This window comes from Tupaia chinensis, unplaced genomic scaffold, assembly GCF_000334495.1.
Source record: "Tupaia chinensis unplaced genomic scaffold, TupChi_1.0 Scaffold000253_1, whole genome shotgun sequence".
Lineage (NCBI taxonomy): Eukaryota > Metazoa > Chordata > Mammalia > Scandentia > Tupaiidae > Tupaia > Tupaia belangeri.
The window spans coordinates 878,461-896,384 of NW_006159733.1; the positions used below are offsets into that span (position 1 = coordinate 878,461).

The 17,924-nt window shown below is 42.7% G+C and overlaps 1 protein-coding gene across 1 annotated transcript in view; it reads left to right on the forward strand.

Moving 5' to 3' along the window:
- The window catches only part of KCMF1 (potassium channel modulatory factor 1), a 101,359-nt gene extending 84,585 nt beyond the window's left edge, over positions 1-16,774 (forward strand). Inside the window, exons 4-7 of the mRNA XM_027772111.1 lie at positions 4,190-4,291; positions 8,087-8,261; positions 11,927-12,209; positions 15,624-16,774. Coding sequence (XP_027627912.1) covers positions 4,190-4,291; positions 8,087-8,261; positions 11,927-12,209; positions 15,624-15,885 — 822 coding nt within the window. The 3' untranslated portion in view covers positions 15,886-16,774. The remainder of the gene's footprint in view (positions 1-4,189; positions 4,292-8,086; positions 8,262-11,926; positions 12,210-15,623) is intronic.
- The last annotated feature ends 1,150 nt before the right edge of the window (positions 16,775-17,924 follow it).

The window sequence follows — 17,924 nt, forward strand, 5'->3', positions numbered from 1 at the left end:
GAACCGCGGTCGACTACGTGGGAGTCCAGCGACATAGCCATTACGCTAACTGCTGGTTCCCTTTTTTGTTTTGTTTTGTTTTTGTTTTTTTTGAGAGATTGAGGGAGGTTTTGATTTCCTGTATTGTAGCCTTCATTTCTAAGAGCTCCATTTGATTCTTTTTTATGGTGTGTATTTCATCTTTCAGATCCTGCAAGAACTTCAACACCTCCTGGAACTTGCTGTCCCTTTTCTCCTCCATCTTCTGGAGTTCATTGTCTCTCAGCTCTTGCATCTTGTTTAGTTTTGTCACTATGAATATTCTGAAATCTCTATTGGCCATTTCCACAAGTTCTACTGTACTGTCTGAGGGTGGTGAAGGGTTGTTCTTTTCCTTTAGGGGAGAGATATTTTCTTGGTTTCTCATATTTCTTGTGCCTCTGCAGTGGTTTCTGGTCATTCTGTGAAAAAATCTCATCTCTACTGTGCTTTGCAATGTGGTGTCCACAGAGAGAGATTTTGAGTTCAGATTTACAAAAAGTTTCTTCCTTAAAGCAGGAGGTTCAATAAGCCTTGAGGATTTCAATGACTCTAAAAGTATTCAGATGCTTGGCTATTGTGCACCTAGGCCTATCTTATCTGAATATTTCGGGAGTCTAGAAGATGGAGTTTAGACCATAGCTTCCCACAGCATATGGGTTCTTCATTGCATCTTAATTTTGCTTCAGAACCTGTAACTCCTCAGAGACAAGGAAATACTCCTTTTAATGTTACTCACAGCAGTAATTGGAGGAAGCAGTAGGGAAGGGGGATTTTTCCAGTGATGATGGGACAACAAAAACAAGGGGTTGCAGAGGGCTTGTATATGAGGGAAAGTATATGCCAAAGCAAAAACGAGCTGAGTCCTTAACCATGAAAATGGAAAAAAAATGAGAGCAACACATTTGCTTTACCCGTTTTCTTTACCTCAGACTGATAATCACAGAAGAAAAGCCTTTCTATTTAATTCCTATGCCAGCTATTAATGACAACTTGACAAGGATAACGTTTATTGCCCTTTTATAAAGGCAAGTATTCATAGCTTCTGAATGTAACTTTCCAGGCTTTAGGTATAATGGGTGAAGTGTTGCTTTGTAAAGTCATAAAATTCTCAAAGTAAGATTCCCAGCAGGATAGCGGATTTAAAACATGGCTTCAGCACACACAGGCCTTGTGGCATAGCTAAAGGCCAAAATAGCTCATCTGACATGATTAGAGAATAATGCAAGAAGTAGCCAGAGGAGGACTTTGCAACTTGCACTAGGCCTTAAACAATGGATGTCCACTTTCCACCTCCCCAACCACCGAGTCACAGGCTAGCCTGCCGTAGTGTATTTTGAGCTGTTTCCCAAATGTATTCAGTTAGAAGAATCACCTGGGATCTTTGTCAAAAATACGGACAAATCCTTTTCTGGATGTAGGAAACCATGTGTGTGTACATACATAATTTCTTTTTAAAAAAATTTTGCCAGGAATAAAGCACGCTTGCCAGAGAGAAAGTAAAAAGGCATCCCCTGTGGATAACGGCCGTATCACAGTCCCTTCCTCTCCATTCTGAATGATTTGGGGCACACACAAATGTACCAGTGTTTTTTGAGCTGCCAGGTCTGGACTCAAACCTCTCAGTAAGCTGTCTAGGATCCAACTGCTTTAACCACATGCCACCGGCTGGCCCAGGAAACTTTTTAACGAGCACTCCAGATGATTCATGCCCTTAGCCAGATTTAAGAATCAGTTGACTCAGAGCCAGCAGGTGGGTTGGAGGTTAAGATGCTGGGTCTACATGACTGACTTCACAGTTTAAGTCCTGGACCTGGTGACTTGAATATCATGCTGCCATGCATGTCCAAGATCCCAAGAGGAGGGTGGAGGACAAGGATTGTGGGGTGGCTATCTGCCCTGGGGGTTGATTTCTCACCCTCTTTCTGTCTCTGGTGAGTGCATGCACCTATTCTGTAGCAAAAAAATTTAAAAAATAATAACGATCACTTGACTTCAGCTAAATCTGTGAGCCTTAATGTTGACATTGTCTTTTTTTTTTTTTTAAGTTTATTTCTTTATGAAAGTAAAGGACAGACAGACAATTACACTCAGCATCATCCTATGCCATGAGTCCTTCCCCTACAGCCATCTTGACGAGCCAGGATCATGGGCACCTGCACCTAGTATTTAGAGGTCCTTAGGCAACTGCGAGCCCTCTGTTCTCCATACAGAGTCCACATCGCTTAAGCAGCGCATTGCCCCGTACCACTGAGCTGGCCCACAAGTCGTCGTAACTTTCATGTGTTATGTAGCATTTCCTGTGTAGGTAATAGATACTACTCTGTCACACAGCAGCGGAAGTCTGTGGGAAGTTTATTGATGTTGGCAAATTGTCCTAATAGTTGAGTAAAAAGCTTACCTTTTAGGGGCTAGGTAGTGGCACAATGGTACTACATCTGGACCACATGGAAAAGTTCCTGGGTTCATGTCCTGGGACCTCCTTGGGCATTACAGCTGAGATTGAGTTTGATGGTGGCAGGAAGGCCCTGTTGGGGGTACATGCGTCCTATAGCAAATTTTAAAAGTTTACAATCTAGATAGGCAAGGCAGAAACACGTGAAACGTTAAATGAGTGTATCAGATACTACCACACAGTGTCAGAGCACAGAAATGGTACAGAAGTAAAACTGAGGTTTCTAGTAGAGAGATCGTTGATAATCTGTAAACCTGGGAACAGATACAATTACCTTCTTCTCACAGATAAAAATGTCTTACTGACACCCATTCTGGCATCTTCTAAGAAAGGCACGAGTGTGTCTATCTGCTTTCCTTTACTTGCCCTTCAGAACATTCCACTGTGACCTCTCTAGTTCGTGTGCACACCGCCATTCTTAAATGTTGTTTCTCACGAGAGTCTTTAGTTTTCTTGAGGGTATTTTCTCAGAGTCCTGTGCCAGATAATCAGGACAGCTGACTGGGCACAGGAGAGACCATTCTCAGATCAGAGTCAAACTCTCAGGAGACTTCTGCTTCCTGGGTACTGGAAGATGGGAAGTTGCTAGGGACCAGAGGAATTTGTTTGCCCCTCCCTACCTCAGCGTTCCCCTTCCTCCTTCCCTCTATCACTGTCCCCTTCTCCCACTCTTGTAAGTAAACAGTGAGGTCAGCCTGCCCAAATTTTGCACAGGGCACACATGCTGGCAACATGAATTTCATACCCCGTCTTTAACGCTCTTACCCACGGAGAGGCACAAGCCCACAGCTTTGTGCATTTCTTGGGGTTCTCTTTGCATGTGCCCCTTTGCATCGACCTCTCTTCTTAGCTCTGTTCTTTAAGATTGAAGTTGCTCGTGCTTCAAGACTAGGCAGTAGTGGGCAGACCTACCTGTTTGGAACTCCAGAGGTGTAGGGCCTTCCCTCCTAAAGTGTTTGCTCCTTTTCACCCTTCCCCTCTCCTGCCCCTGTTTCACCAGTTGTTGAGACTGTTTCAGAAACCACCTTCTTAACCTGTCAAGCCTCCCCTGAACTCTGCCTGTATGCACGTCACGTTATTCCTACTTTTGCTTCTCTGTCTTACCATAGACCCACAGGAAAGTTGGTTTCCTACTCCTTGGACTTGACCTGGTCACAGACTTCTGCCCGACTGCCCATCTCTCTGGAAAACAAGGTTCTAAATACGAGCTCCCATCTCGTTTTCCCCTTACAAGTCCCATTCATGAATTTATAGAGCACATTTCATGGTATCTGTAATCCTTGTTTTACCCTGTCATATTCAACAATTCTAAGTTTATACAGTCACATTTTAATCAGACCTCTGCTATCTTGGGGATTGGGCCTCTGCCTGGCTTACTTTGGGGGGAATGTGCACTGAATAGCACATTTCAAAAAATTTAATGGAAACTGTTATGCTACACTATGCAAATACGAGTCAGCCAGGCTGCTGGAAGGCCTTGCCAGAGGTCAAGTTTAAACCTGCTGTCAAACTCTGCTGTGTCTGACCCTGAGACAGTTTTCATAGCAGGTGGCAGCACCAATGTGCTGCAGCTCTTGCAAAGGCCTTTCCTGCTTTTCACTCCTGTGTTTCTTCCTGGTTAAAACTTGACAGTACAATTCTTACCAAAATACTGGTCCAGAAAGATGTCTGGTCGATGTTCATTTATTAAACCTGCTTTCTTTACTTTCATTTCAGATTTGTCCAATATGTGCAGCGTTACCTGGAGGCGACCCTAATCATGTCACGGATGACTTTGCAGCTCACCTTACACTTGAACACAGAGCCCCTAGAGATTTAATATCCTTTTAAGAGGCAAAAAGGGAAGGAGGTGCTTACAACGTTTGTCATTTTGATTATTTTTAAGGCTAATACTCCCAAAGAGGAAAAAACAAATCCCCAATTTTTATTTATTTGATCCTTTCCTAAAATTGAGTTGGTGTTGAAATACAATTTCTCGCTTCCTTTTTTATTATGTTCATTAAGTGAAATTGACTTGCCCATCATCTTTTGTTCATTTTAATCAGATTTTTTAAAAGGCAGTTTGACCAGGTTATAAGTCTTCCACAAGGGTATTTTCATACAGAAGAGAAAAATGTTAATCCAGTGAAAATTTAATTTAAAGTGGCTTTTTTTTTTTTTTTTTTGCTTTCTCTCTCGTGTCTCCTAGCCTTACTCTGTTGTGGGTGTGATGTGTTGGGGTGGCGAGGCCAGATATACATCATGGGGTGTCTTTTTCCCTTTTTCTAGAAAGAGCCATTTCCTGCCCAGTCTTTGAGCAGAATACCATAAGGTCAGGTCTTATTCCAGATTCCTTTTCTGCTTTCATTTCTACATCCCCATCCTATCTCTCAGCAGTTCCTGGCAAAGTTCTCTGAGATTACCTGAACAATTGATTTCGTAAACTCAAGGCTCCTGGTTTCAGAGTATGAATTGTTCTTCTAAAACAATGACCTATTAACCCTGGGCTCTGTCCCCTTGTTTGCTGCAACTTGAAGCAGTTCAGGAGCGTATTGGAACTTTTCTCTCTGCCAGACTTTGTTCTGAATCCCTTGAATAACTACTGACACTCATGATCCAACCTCAGGCCTGTTTAGGGGAAATTGGTGGTTTTCTGGTTCTGCAGCTTCTGTTCGTTACTCATAGTTCTGATGTTCTGGCTGAGGAGATGTGGCCCTGTACATGTAAGGCAGGTACACGGGGACTAGCGGGAAGACAGAGGTAGAACCAACAGAGATGAGTGTCAGCCCCACTCGAGCCTGAACCCAAACCTGAGCCAGTCTCGGGCTGTACTGAGTCAGCAGAGGAACCTGCTTCCTGTTCGTGCACACGGAGGCCCTGAGAGTAACGTGGAAAAGGCAGTGATTTTTTTTTTTTTTTTTTTTTTTTTTGAGAATAAGAAAATCTAGATGGGCCAAGAACACTTAAGTCTTGAGTCACTGTGTTCTTTGTACACAAGAAATCTTTACAGGACCCAGAAAGATGATGGTGGTGGTGGTTTTCGACTTTCAGGCACATGCCTGCCAGTGAGAAGTGGGTGAGGAAGTGAGAAATGTCCCCCAGGGGGATAGTCACGCTGTAGCCTCTTCCCTGGTCTCCTCTCAGGATTTTGGGCACGTACCTGTGCACACACACACCTGGCATGTTTCTCAAGCTGCTGGGTCTGGGATTCGAACCATACAGTTTGCCAAGAGGGATCCAGCCACCTTAACCGCCATGCCACCAGCAGGAAGAGCTGTTCTTAACTTATGTTTTACTCAAATTAGGGAAATAATTTAAAACCAGGTGGACATTCTGAATTTCTCCAGAAAATTCAGTCTCCGGTGATGCCAGTATCCGTCCATTCAGTAGAATAGTCCATCTACTCTGCCTCTGTTTTCATGAGATTTTAAATATCTCTGGTTACCAAGCAAATAAGAATGCAAAAATAGAAGGATAAGAAAAAGCTTGTGTTGTTATTTTTATTTTGTAAGATTGTGTGAGTACTCAGAGAGAGTGAAGGGGGTTGGTAGCACCCTCCACAGGGTCTGGTTACGCTGCAGTTTGCTTCCTCCAGTCCTTCAGCTTGTCAAATTCTGGGCACTCATGTGCATGCCTGGCACGTTTAATAAATAAGGTCAAGTGGGCCGGGGTTCGTACCATAGTTACATGTGGGATCTGGCTTTTTCATTATCCTTGTACCATAGAGCCAGCCCTGTACATTTTAGATTACTTAGAATTAAGTTCTAGAAAACAAAATGTTACCATGACTGTTATCCTGAAAACATGCAGATTTTTTAGGTACTTAAACCAAGTAGTGACTTTGGGAACCAGCAGTTGGCATAATGGCTATGTCGCTGGACTCCCACGTAGTCCACCGCGGTTCGAGTCCCGACCCGGTGGCTTAGAACTCATGCGGGGCGCGTGTGCGTGCGTGCCCGAGATCCCGAGAGGATAAGCGTTCCTGAGACCCAGAGAGGATAACGAAGGAGAAGGGATTGCGGCATGCCCATCCCCCCTAGGGGGTGATTTCTCGCTTTCTGTCTATGTCTCTCTCTGTCTGTCTGGCAAGCGCATGCACCCTATAGCAAAAACCTCTCAAGAAAAAAACCAAGTAGTGACTTTAACATCAGGGAGTTCTTCCCTGTAAGCTTATTAAGCACCAGAACTTTTTCCCCTGCCATTTTTATTTTTATTTATTTTTTTTTTCCTGGAGTGCACTTCACACTCAACTGTTTTTTGTTTGTTTGTTTGTTTGTTTGTTTGTTTGTTTTAAGGTTTTTGCCATAGGGCTCATGCACTCACCAGAGTGAAACAGTGAGAGAGAAAGTGAGAAATCCCCCCCCCCCCCAGGGGAGCACACAACAATTTCTTCTCTTCCATTCACCTCTCAGGATTTGGGGCATGTACACACACATGCCTAGTGTGATATATATATATATATTTTTTTTTAGCAATGAGGTCTAGGACTCAGGCTGTGGTCAGCCATGTGAGAGTCTAGCACCGTAACCACCACATCACCTGCTACCCCCCACACGCAGCTGTTTTTTAGAAACAAAATACAATGATCATGAAATTTTAAAAAAGAATAAAAAGTTGAACCATTAAATAGAGTTGTAAGTTTAGGACCATCTGTATCTGGCTTTCCCACACCCACTTGCCTGGGTGGAAGCATGGTTTTCTTCAGGAGTTTGGACAGCTGCTTGCTGCTTGGCACTGTCTGCTTTGACTCACAGTCAGCTGTGTGCGACAGCGAGACTCCGGAGAGCTGGCTTCTCAGTACGTGTCACGTTGGTCTCTGTATTCACTTACACAATTCAGATCTGTTTTCTGCTTATCGGCAGCACTGGGAAGAGCTTAAAGACAAAATTAAAAACTAATAACCAAAAGGAATCCTTTATCTACTGGATTTCAATTTTCATACTATTTGCTTTTCATTATAGATCATTGAGATTTCATTAATTGTATATTAGTACAGCTCTCCCCAAATATAAAAATCAACCTATTAATTACAGTTGTTTGGATATAAACATTGTCTGAAATCAGTACTGAGGTCAGGTTTAGAGACCAGACGCCTTTGACCTTGTCTAGCAGTGTTTCTCCGGTAATCAGAGATGGAGCCAGGGAAGAAATTTCTCACCACTCAGAGGAAGTTTTTCTTACCTTACTCTTATACAATACACACACATTCTCACGGGTTGCTTTATATTGAATGTCTTTTTTTTAAGGTTAATAGCCCTCATAGATGGAGTTGGGACATTAGCATTCTAAATGAAATGCATTTTAAATTTTATTTTATTTATTCTTTTTATGAGAGAGGTAACCTTGACCATGGTCTCACCACACGGTGATCCTCCCCTTAGACTTCCAGCCAGCCAGGATCTCAGGTACGCCTGGCATATTCTGGTCAACCGGGGATCCACACTCAGGGCCCCCTGTGACTCTGTTACTGCTCAGTGGCGCTCTGCTGCTTGTGGCACAGGGGTTGGGCCTAAATGTGCTGTTTTTAAATGCTTAACAATTTATGAAATACATAGGTCTGTCTAACAAGGGCTCAAGTGATCTTTTTTTTTTTCCTGTGAAATACTTTGGTCTTTTTCTTAACTTTTGAGTTATGATGAATCTAGTGGTGTTCGACATGTACGTAGAATGTTTCACCCTGGCCGGGGATTAGGAGGTCCTCGTGCTCGTAGATCAAACATGCACTTTACTAGCAGTTCTACTGGTGGACTTTCTTCTTCTCAGAGTTCATATTCTCCAAGCAATAGGGAAGCCATGGATCCTATAGCTGGTAAGTTAGTCTCGCATTATAGAAATGACAGGGGTTTCTGGGGTTTGTTTGTAGTCTTGCATCTCTGATCCTATATCTATATTCTTTAACCAAATTCCCAAACATTTTACAAGCTTATTTGAAAGCAGTTAACGTAAAGCAATTTATATTGTTTCGTACTTAGGAGGATAATAAGAAATGTCATTATGTTATATTTGTGGACTCAGTTGAAGCCCAAGAAAATCACTAAAGATTTCAGAGTTGGCAGCTGTCCAGACTTCCATGGTTCGGCCCTGCACAAGTGGACAGAGTAATAGCTCATTGCTGAGACCAAAGACTTAAGTTTTTCTTGCAGAGGAGAGTGAAACAGGAATTTCTCTGTCCTTGTGTTGACTTGAGAACGATACTGTTGTGAAACATACTAAGACGTACATTTTGTAATCACTTGAAGAACCTTATTATAAAGCAACATTTAAACCTATAGTTCATTGATGTCACTGAGTCTGTAGTGCAGGACAAACCTGATCAGTTGGCTACAGAGCCCAAGGGTCCAAGTGAAATGTCAGAAATCATGTGGCTTGAGGATCCTCAAGAACATGAAGGAGACAGTGGTAAGACTCTGAGAAGTGTGTACAGGTTTAAAGCAGCACTTCTGGGGGCTAGCAGGAGGCATAGTGGTTAAGGGTGCGGGACTCCCACATGGCCAACTGTGGTTCAAGTCCTGGACCTGGCAGCTGACTTTCTCACTTTCTATCTCTCTCTCTCTTCCCCTTCTCTTCTCTCTTCTCTTCTCCTCTTCTCTCTCTCTCTCTTCCTACTCCCTCTTCCTTTCTCCCTCCCTCTCTGGTCAAATTAAAATAAATAAGTTAAATTAAATTAAATTAAATAATTCTTTAAAAAAATAAAAAAGGCAGCACTTCTGAAATGCACCCACATGGCAGAAGGTGTTTGCTGTGGTATACCCTGCAGACCACTTGAAACACAGACAGGTTCAGGTTCAGGTCTGTGGCAGAAGCTAGGAACAGGTTTCTGGGTTGAGCATCCTCCATCTGAAATTCAAAGTGCTTCAACATCTGAAACTTCTTGAGCACCAAAATGATATCACAACTGGAAAATTCCACACCTGACCTCTTGTGACAGGTTGCAGTCCAAACACAGCAATTCATAAACATCGTATGAAGTTCTCTGTAGACTTAAATGTACAAGGCTGAGATGAAACATAAATGAATTCTGTATTTATACTTGGGCCCTATTCCCAAAATATCTCATTATGTTTATGCAAATATTCCAAAATTTAAAAAAATCCAAACTTAAAAACACTTTACCCAAACATTTCAGATAAGAATGACTCCACCTATACTCAGACGTTCTTTAAAACAAAAGATGTACAGCGTAAAATTATGTTATAGTTCCAAATGTACTTTGGAGATTTGGGTGTGTAGCAACCAAAATAAGCCCAACAGACCCAGCCTGGTTAATACTGCAGCTTGGCAGGCTGAGGCCACATGAGAGGCCCAGGTTCACTTCCAGCCCACCCTAACAGAGCCTCTGTAGTGGTGAGCATCTGTAGTCCCAACTACTCTGGAGCCTAAAGTGAGAGGATTATGAGCTCATGGCCAGAGTGGACAGCACAGGCACAGTGGGGCGTCTCTGAAAGAGCAGGGTGTGACAGCACACACCCTTATCCTCCGGCACTAGTGGGACCGAGACAGAATGGTCATATGTAGTAAGAGCCTATGTTTTGTTTGTTTGATTGATTTTTTTAAATAGCTGTTTATTTAATTCCGCTTGTTACCATTTTTTAATTTGACCAGAGAGAGAGAGAAAAGGAACGCAAGAAAGCCAGCCACCAGGTCGGGGACTCAAACTGTAGTCGACCTTGTGGGAATCCAGCGCCTTTAACCACCACGCCACCTGCCAGCCTGAGCCTGTGTTTTTTACACTTGATTTTAGCACAAGGCTAAGAAGTATAGATCCTATTGTTTTTCTTTTTCTTTTTCTCTTTTTAAGTCTGACAAACTTAGTTTTGAAATTAAAAAAAAATATTTTCTCATCCAGAGGAAATATTCACCTGCTGTCTTTGATAAAAGTATATGCAATTTCTGGGAGCAGAATTCAAAATTGAGAAATTCCATGACTTTTTTTTTTTTAATGTTAGTGAAAATTGTTTATTTAACGATGGATTATGTATTTCACTGCATAAAAGAGTGGTGTAAAAACCCCTGGGATGAAGCAGCAGTGAACAGGAAAACAGGAATTTACCTTGCTGGAGAGTTAAGGATGAGGTGCGGGACCAGCAGTTAGCGTAATGGCTATGTTGCTGGACTTCCATGTAGCCAACCTTGGTTTGAGTCCTGAACCCGGTGGCTTAAACTCACGCCGGGCACATGTGCGTGCGTGCGTGCCCAAGATCCTGAGAGGAGAATGGAGGAGAAGGGATTGCAGCATGGCCATCCCCCGTGAGGGGTGATTTCTCGCTTTCTGTCTCCCCGTGTCTCTGTCTTTCTGGCAAGCGCACGCACCTTATAGCAAAAATCTCTCCCAAAAAAAAAAAGGGGATGAGGGGCCGGCAAGTGGCATGGTGGTTAAGAGCGCTGGACTCCCACATGGCCGACCACGGTTTCGAGTCTTGGATCTGTTGGCTTGCTTTCTCACTTCCCCCCTCTCTCTCTGTCTCTCTCTGATCAAACTGGAAAATGATAATAATAAAGTTAAAAAAAAAAAAAAGAAAAGGATGAGGCTCATTCATTTCCTGGCCTGGGGACTTCTCCAAAGCAGTTGCCAGTTCCCCGTAAGCTCGGTAGGTAGAGGAGGTGGGAGGAAAAGCGGTACTTTACTCAGATGGAAGTGCAGGGACAGAGACCCACATTGCCCGCGAGGAATAGAACCTGTTGACACAAGAGTCCGGACCCCTCCCAGCCTCGCCTGCACATCCTTAGCAGTACTCACTGCAGTGGGGTCCCGGGACCCTGAGGCAGCAGCGCCAGAGAGGGTGAGAGAGAGAAGGCAGAGATGAGCATGCAGGGGTCACAGAAGTAAATGTCCCGGGCTTCCCGAATGCATTCATTCAATAAATGTATGAGTTCTGACTCTGAGTTAGGCCCTGCTCCGATTGCTGGGAATATAGGAAACAGTAAATACGATCCAGTCTTTCATGGGACTCGTGTTAAAAGGCCTTGTATTATGGTTGGACCTATAGATGAACCACTTTAATCTGTTAAGTACTACAAGAAAGTATAACTAAATCCATTGTGCAAATAATTGTTTAAGAAATCTCTGTTAAGTTCTGCTTAAAACAAAAATATTGTGTGGGAGTTAATAGTCACATGTTTGCTTTCCCTATTCACGGTAGCTCCTGCGCCCAGGAGTCACCCTAAAAGATACCGGGCTTCTAGTTGGAACTGTACGTTGCCACTGTGCTTTTTAAAGTTTATTTATTTCATGACAGAAACAGAGTCTTGTCACATCCCAATACACACACACACACACACACACACACACACACACGATCCAGCCGGCCAGGATCATGTGTGCGCCCAGCAGCCCAGCATGTTCCAGCTGACCCAGGATCTGAACTCTGGGCCTCACAGTGCCTTTTGGTGTCCCTGTCGTAGAAAAGCCATCTGTAGCACTTTGTTTCCCTCAGCATTTCAGTGGACATTAATGGTCTTCATTTCCATTGGCAGAGCTTTTATCTCAGTTGTCAGGAGTGAGACGTTCTGCAGGAGGACAGCTTAATTCTTCTGGCCCTTCCGCTTCTCAGTTACAACAACTGCAGATGCAGCTGCAGCTGGAACGGCAGCATGCTCAGGCAGCACGGCAGCAACTGGAGACCGCACGCAACGCGACCCGGCGCACTAACACGAGCAGCGTCACCACCACGATCACACAGTCCACCGCGACAACCAACACAGCTAATACAGAAAGCAGCCAGCAAGCTCTCCAGAATTCCCAGTTTCTCTTAACAAGGTAGCTCGCTTCCATTTTGTTTGAGAAGTAGTGTTTCTTAGCACTTTGCAGTTTGAAATGAACATTTTTCTTTTGTGTATATACATGCACTTTAAAACTCCACCATTGAATCAGACCATTAAAACTCAGAGCTCTCTGATCAGAACTCTGTAGTCAGTATTTCCCCAACAATATGAAAAATAATTATTTTAGATAAAATTAAAGTGCTGGTCTTCTTAAATAAATAGTCTAATAAGAATTTATTTTCCCATAAAACTTAAACTCATACTAGACTTATTATCATAATTAACATTGCTTTCTTTTTATTGCCAGTTTCTATCTACTGTTTAACAGTAAATGTGCAAAAGAAGATGTCACTATACAGTAGTGGTTTTCTCTTGTGAATTTCTTAAGAAGCTAGACTTAAATTCTTATGGTTAGCACAAAAAGGTAACTTTAAAAAAGTAGTTTACTGGGACCAGCAGGTGGCGTGGTGGTTACGGCGCTGGACACTCCCACATGGCTGACCGTGGTTTGAGTCCCAGACCTGGTGGCTTGCTTTCTCACTTTCTCTTTCTCTCTGTGTTTCTCTCTGATCAAATTAAAATAAATGAATGAATAAATAAAAATTAAATAAAAAAAATTTTTTTAAGTGGTTTACCATGGTGTGAGTAATATTTGGTACACAGTGAACCACCCGACTGGGTCAAATCGAGTTCTTATCTGCTGTTAGTTACTGAATGAGTTCCTCTGCCAGATTTACTCATAGGCATTTTATGTAACTAAAGAAAATAAAAAGCAATGGTGAGTAGAGACTGAGGCTCAACAGATAATGAACCTGAATTAATTCTGGCTTTTAATGGAACCGAAAGGAATATAAATTATAAATCATAAAATGAAGAAGAAAGTTAGTTAAAACGTTCAGTCTCTCCAGAACACAGTGTGTGTGACAATTCATTGGGATGTTGCAAGAACATACTGTAATTTTTATTTATAGTTCTTTTATCTCATACATTTAAATATCTCTTTTAATACAGTGCTATGTGTGTATAATTGTAAATAACGTATTGTGGGAACAGAATAAAAACCATTTGAGGACCGTTGGTCTAGAACACAGCTCTGTCGCTTACTAGCTTTGGGCCTTAGGCATGTCACTTCAGCTTGTCCCACCTCGGTCTTATCATCAATATCCCAGAAATTTTGCATCATACAAGACAATTACTGGGTTAATACCCAATATTTTGGGGTTAAATGAAATATTGGTATGTATATATGGTCTGGCTCAGTATCTGGCAAATAGTAAGAGCCCCATTAATGGTACTCCCATTTTGAAGGTTCTCACAAGATTTGCCGTTCCCTTTTTTTTTTTTTTTTTAGAGGTTTTTGCTATAGGGCGCATGCACTTGCCAGACAGACAGAGAGAGATAGAGAGACAGAAAGCGAGAAATCACCCCCCAGGGGGGATGGCCACACCACAATCCCTTCTCCTCCATTCTCCTCTCAGGATCTTGGGCACGCACACACATGTGCCTGGCTTGAGTTTTAAGCCACCGGGTCCGGGACTTGAACCACGCTCAACTACATGGGAGTCCAGCAACATAGCCATTATGCTAACTGCTGGTCCCTGCAGTTCCTTTTATTAACAGATTCCGGGACTGGCAGGTGGCATGGTAGTATGGTAGTGGGGGCACTGGACTCCCATGTACCCAATCACTATGTGAGTCCTGGACCTGGTGATTTGCTTCCCCACTTTCTCTCTCTCTCTCTTTCACTGGTCAAATAAAAATAATAATAATAAATAAAAGATTTGTGGCATGGCCATCCCCACTTCCCAGGAGTGGGAGGGTCAGTGACTTCTCACTTTCTATCTCTCCTTCGAACACACATGCCCCATAACAAAAACCTCTCCAAAAAAAACCCAATTATTCAATTTTATTTTTGATATTATTGTTGTTTTTAATTTGATTTAGGGCGCGTGCGCTCATCAGAAAGAAAGAGAAAGAATGTGAGAAAGGAGAAAGCAGCCTCCAGGTCCAGGACTTGAACTGTGGTCATCCATGTGGAAGTCCAGAGCCTTAACCACCATAGCACCGGCTGCCCCCAGCTGTGAGATTTTGAACAAGTTATTTAACCTCTGCTTCAGTTTCCTCCCTTTATAAAATGTTGATATTAATAGGACCTAATTCATAGAAGTCAGAAGAGCGAATCCACACGAAGCACTTAGAGCTTAGCCTACATTAGCCCAGCGTCATCCGTTAAGACTTTGGGATGCTCCTGTGCCTTTCAGCACTGGTAGGACAGCAGGGAGCAAGTGGGTAAATGAACCATGGAGTGAGTCTGTCTCTGGGCTCACTCAGGATGCCCTCAGGATGCCCTCAGGGTCTCAGAGAAGTGGCCTAGCACGTGTGCCTGCTTCTCCCTGGTTTGCTACTTTCCATGACCTTAGTTCTTAAACTTGTTTCCCTTTCTTTGTCACTAAAAGTATAAAAAACAAAATCAGTACTGAAACTAAACCAGATTTTGCTCAGCTTTTTTCTTGGAGAATTGGTATTGTGAAGTCCTTTAACAAGTTAGTAATAAGAGGTGAGTAGAATTTCTTCACAGATTGCCACAGGTGTCAGCTCTGTCTAGTGTCTGCACGTGAGCCAAGTTGGTCAGCTAGCCCAGACGGTCAGGCGCATGGGCTGGGCGGGTATAGAGGACAGGTGGGCCTGCGTCTGCCCTGCCCCACCAGTAGGTCCTTGGTGGGAGAGATGGTGGTGGGGAGCGTGTGTGTGTGTGTGTTCCTCTTCTCCTCTCAGGCTTCTCAGCATACCTTAATTCAGGACGAATTAGATGGAAATAATGGAGGAAAGTCAGGGGTAGCTTTAGGATGTTTTTTCAGTTGACTATTCTGCTCACTACAGGGTTGGTTTTTGTGTGAGCAGGGTTGCTACTTTCCATGTTTTTACTAACCACAGGAAAACTCTGGTTGGGGAAATCCCTTCTTCCCAAGCATCTGATCTGTTAGAAATTTTTTCTTCAGAAAAAAATTGCACCCAGTTTTTTCTGGCAGGAGTGAGAGAAGTCTAAATGGTTGGGTTTGTTTTTATTTTTGTTAAATTCCTCATGGAATGTAATTAAAGCATAGATTTGCACCTCAGGGTAGCAGTGTTGCTGCAAGTGTGGGGAATTCATCTCAGTGGAATTGAGGTACGAATTAGAGCAAGCTGTTCCCGTAACGGCTCAGAGTCTGAATTCTGCCACCCGTGAGGCTTGCACGGTGGAGGACATCGTAGAAGTTGACGTGCCATTGTTCATTGGCCTTTTACCAATACGGTCTTTTCTTTTTGCCTCACACAGGTTGTCTGGCGAGCGCACGCGCCCTATAGCAAAAAACCCTCTCCAAAAAAAGAAGAAGAAGAAAAAAAAGAATGCCCAGTTTCTCTTAACAAGGTTGAATGATCCTAAAATGTCTGAAACGGAGCGCCAGTCCATGGAAAGCGAGCGCGCAGACCGCAGCCTGTTTGTCCAAGAGCTCCTTCTGTCCACCCTAGTGCGCGAAGAGAGCTCGTCCTCAGACGAGGATGAACGGGGGGAGATGGCAGATTTTGGTGCTATGGGCTGTGTAGATATTATGCCTTTAGATGTTGCTTTAGAAAACCTAAATTTAAAAGAGAGTAATAAAGGAAACGAGCCTCCACCACCTCCTCTTTGATGACATCCCAATTCGCAGACAATGTCCTCTGTGCTGTATTTGCCAATGAAAGTGGACAACAACTATCTTGGGTTTGTTTGGTGATTGTAATTTCAGGTCTGTCACTCTTGTTACATTGTGTACATTCAAAAGGAAGAGAGAAAATATATATGATAATCATTTCCACTTAACTAATTTTTACTCTAGCAGGTAAATGTAGGTAGCAGTGCAGGGGTGGTCTCTGCTTCCTGTACCTTGACATGCAAAGGCTCTCCTAATACTCCACGTTCAAACTGAAGAGGAAAATTGAAATCTCTAATGAAGCTGCTGTGTGTATTTATGAATATTAATGAATAAAAACTGCTTGGATGGTTTACCTTAACTACTGCATGAGGTTTTTTGCAGCGTGCATGAGTTTTAGTGACCTTGTTATTTAAAAAATTAAATACAAGGAGTAAAACTTAAAAAAAAAATGCCCAAAGCTTTCCCAAACATTATTCAGTGGTTACTCGACCAAGTAGCTTTTGAATAATGTCTGCCTGAATCACCTTCCTTTGTGTGCCTCCTACGCACAAAGCCAGCCTGCAGTGGAGTCCGGGGGTCCTGGCCGGGTGTGACACTTCACCCTGTGTGACTGTCCTGTCGCCTTGTTAGTGGTCGCCTGGCCCGCGTGGAGCCCAGCTGTGTCTAACTCATCTGTAGAAGACGCACCAGTACAGCTACTGTTGGAATCTGCTGCAGGGGCGTTTGTGTGCCCTAAAAACAAATCCTGTTCATGTCTGTTTAAAGTTTTTACTTTTTGTGGTTGTTGAAAATTTTTTTTCAATTGTTAAATATGTTTTATTCAGGTGTAGATGAATTCATTTATTCACTGTTCAACAAAGTTAACCTGAATTATGTTGTCTCTGTTTTGAAAATCTCACATTCTCAATCATATTTTGCGTTATTTATGTATTTGCATTATAGTTTGCTGAGACAGATCAGTATCAGGGGAGCTTTGAGGATTTGCCTTCCCAGTTTTTGTCAATATATTGCAACCAAATTCTTAATGCTAACTTTAGCACCTTTTATTTATTGGGGGTTTTTTTTGTTTGTTTTTTGTTTTTTGGGGGGCATAAAAAGTAAAGCCTTTTAATTGAATCATGCCACCTATATGCCTATATTAATCCTATGTGTAAAAAAAAATGTACAGCATTTCGGGTTTGTTTTGGGGTTGCAGGGGCCGGGTTCTTTTTTTATTTTCTGTTTCAGTTTTTGTGCATAGACTTTCACGATAGCTCCAAGGCAGGGACAGTGGGTTTGGGGGTTGGGGGGCAGTTTTTGGAATGTAAATTTAGGACTTTTAAAACAGGTGCGCACAGCTTCTGATAAATTTATAACTAGACTTAACCTAATCATGTCTTGTTCCAGTTCTTTTCCTGAGCCCTGCTCTCAGTCTCCTCTCTTCCTCCCGTCACCCTTTCCTTTCCTGTGTGTGCTTCTCCGTCTCTTCAACACGACGCGCATACAGACCTGAACACCCTTCGGTGTTCTCCCGAGAACTGTGAAGTCCATGTTCATCCAAGTGTAACCAAAAAAGAAGCCACCCTCCATGTCTAAAAACTATTGCTTCTCCTTTGAAATTTCAGACTCCAGTGATTTCCAGATACACTAGCTTTGTCTTCTTTAGTTTCTGTAACGGGAAATGTTTTCAAGGAAAATTTCACATCAGGCTTCTGGTTATCGCTAGAAGTCACGTCCAGTAGGGATTTTCTTTTTTTCATTTGGTTGTTGAGAAGTTTCAAAAATCAGTTTTCAAGCTGTGGTCTTTTCAAACACATCTTCTGCACATAAGTCACACATTTCAATAAAGCGTTTTCAAGACTGTTGACCACTTGGATTTCTTTGGTGTTGGTGAATTAGCCTAACCATTTCTCGGAGATTTTATATCTCTAGTATTTTTCTTCTTTTTATGCTAAACATAAAGTTCCTGACACAGTGTGAATGCATTACTTTGGATGTGAGAAACAGAAATTGCCAATTACATGTTTTCCCTTTTCTGCACAAATTCTGGGAAAATG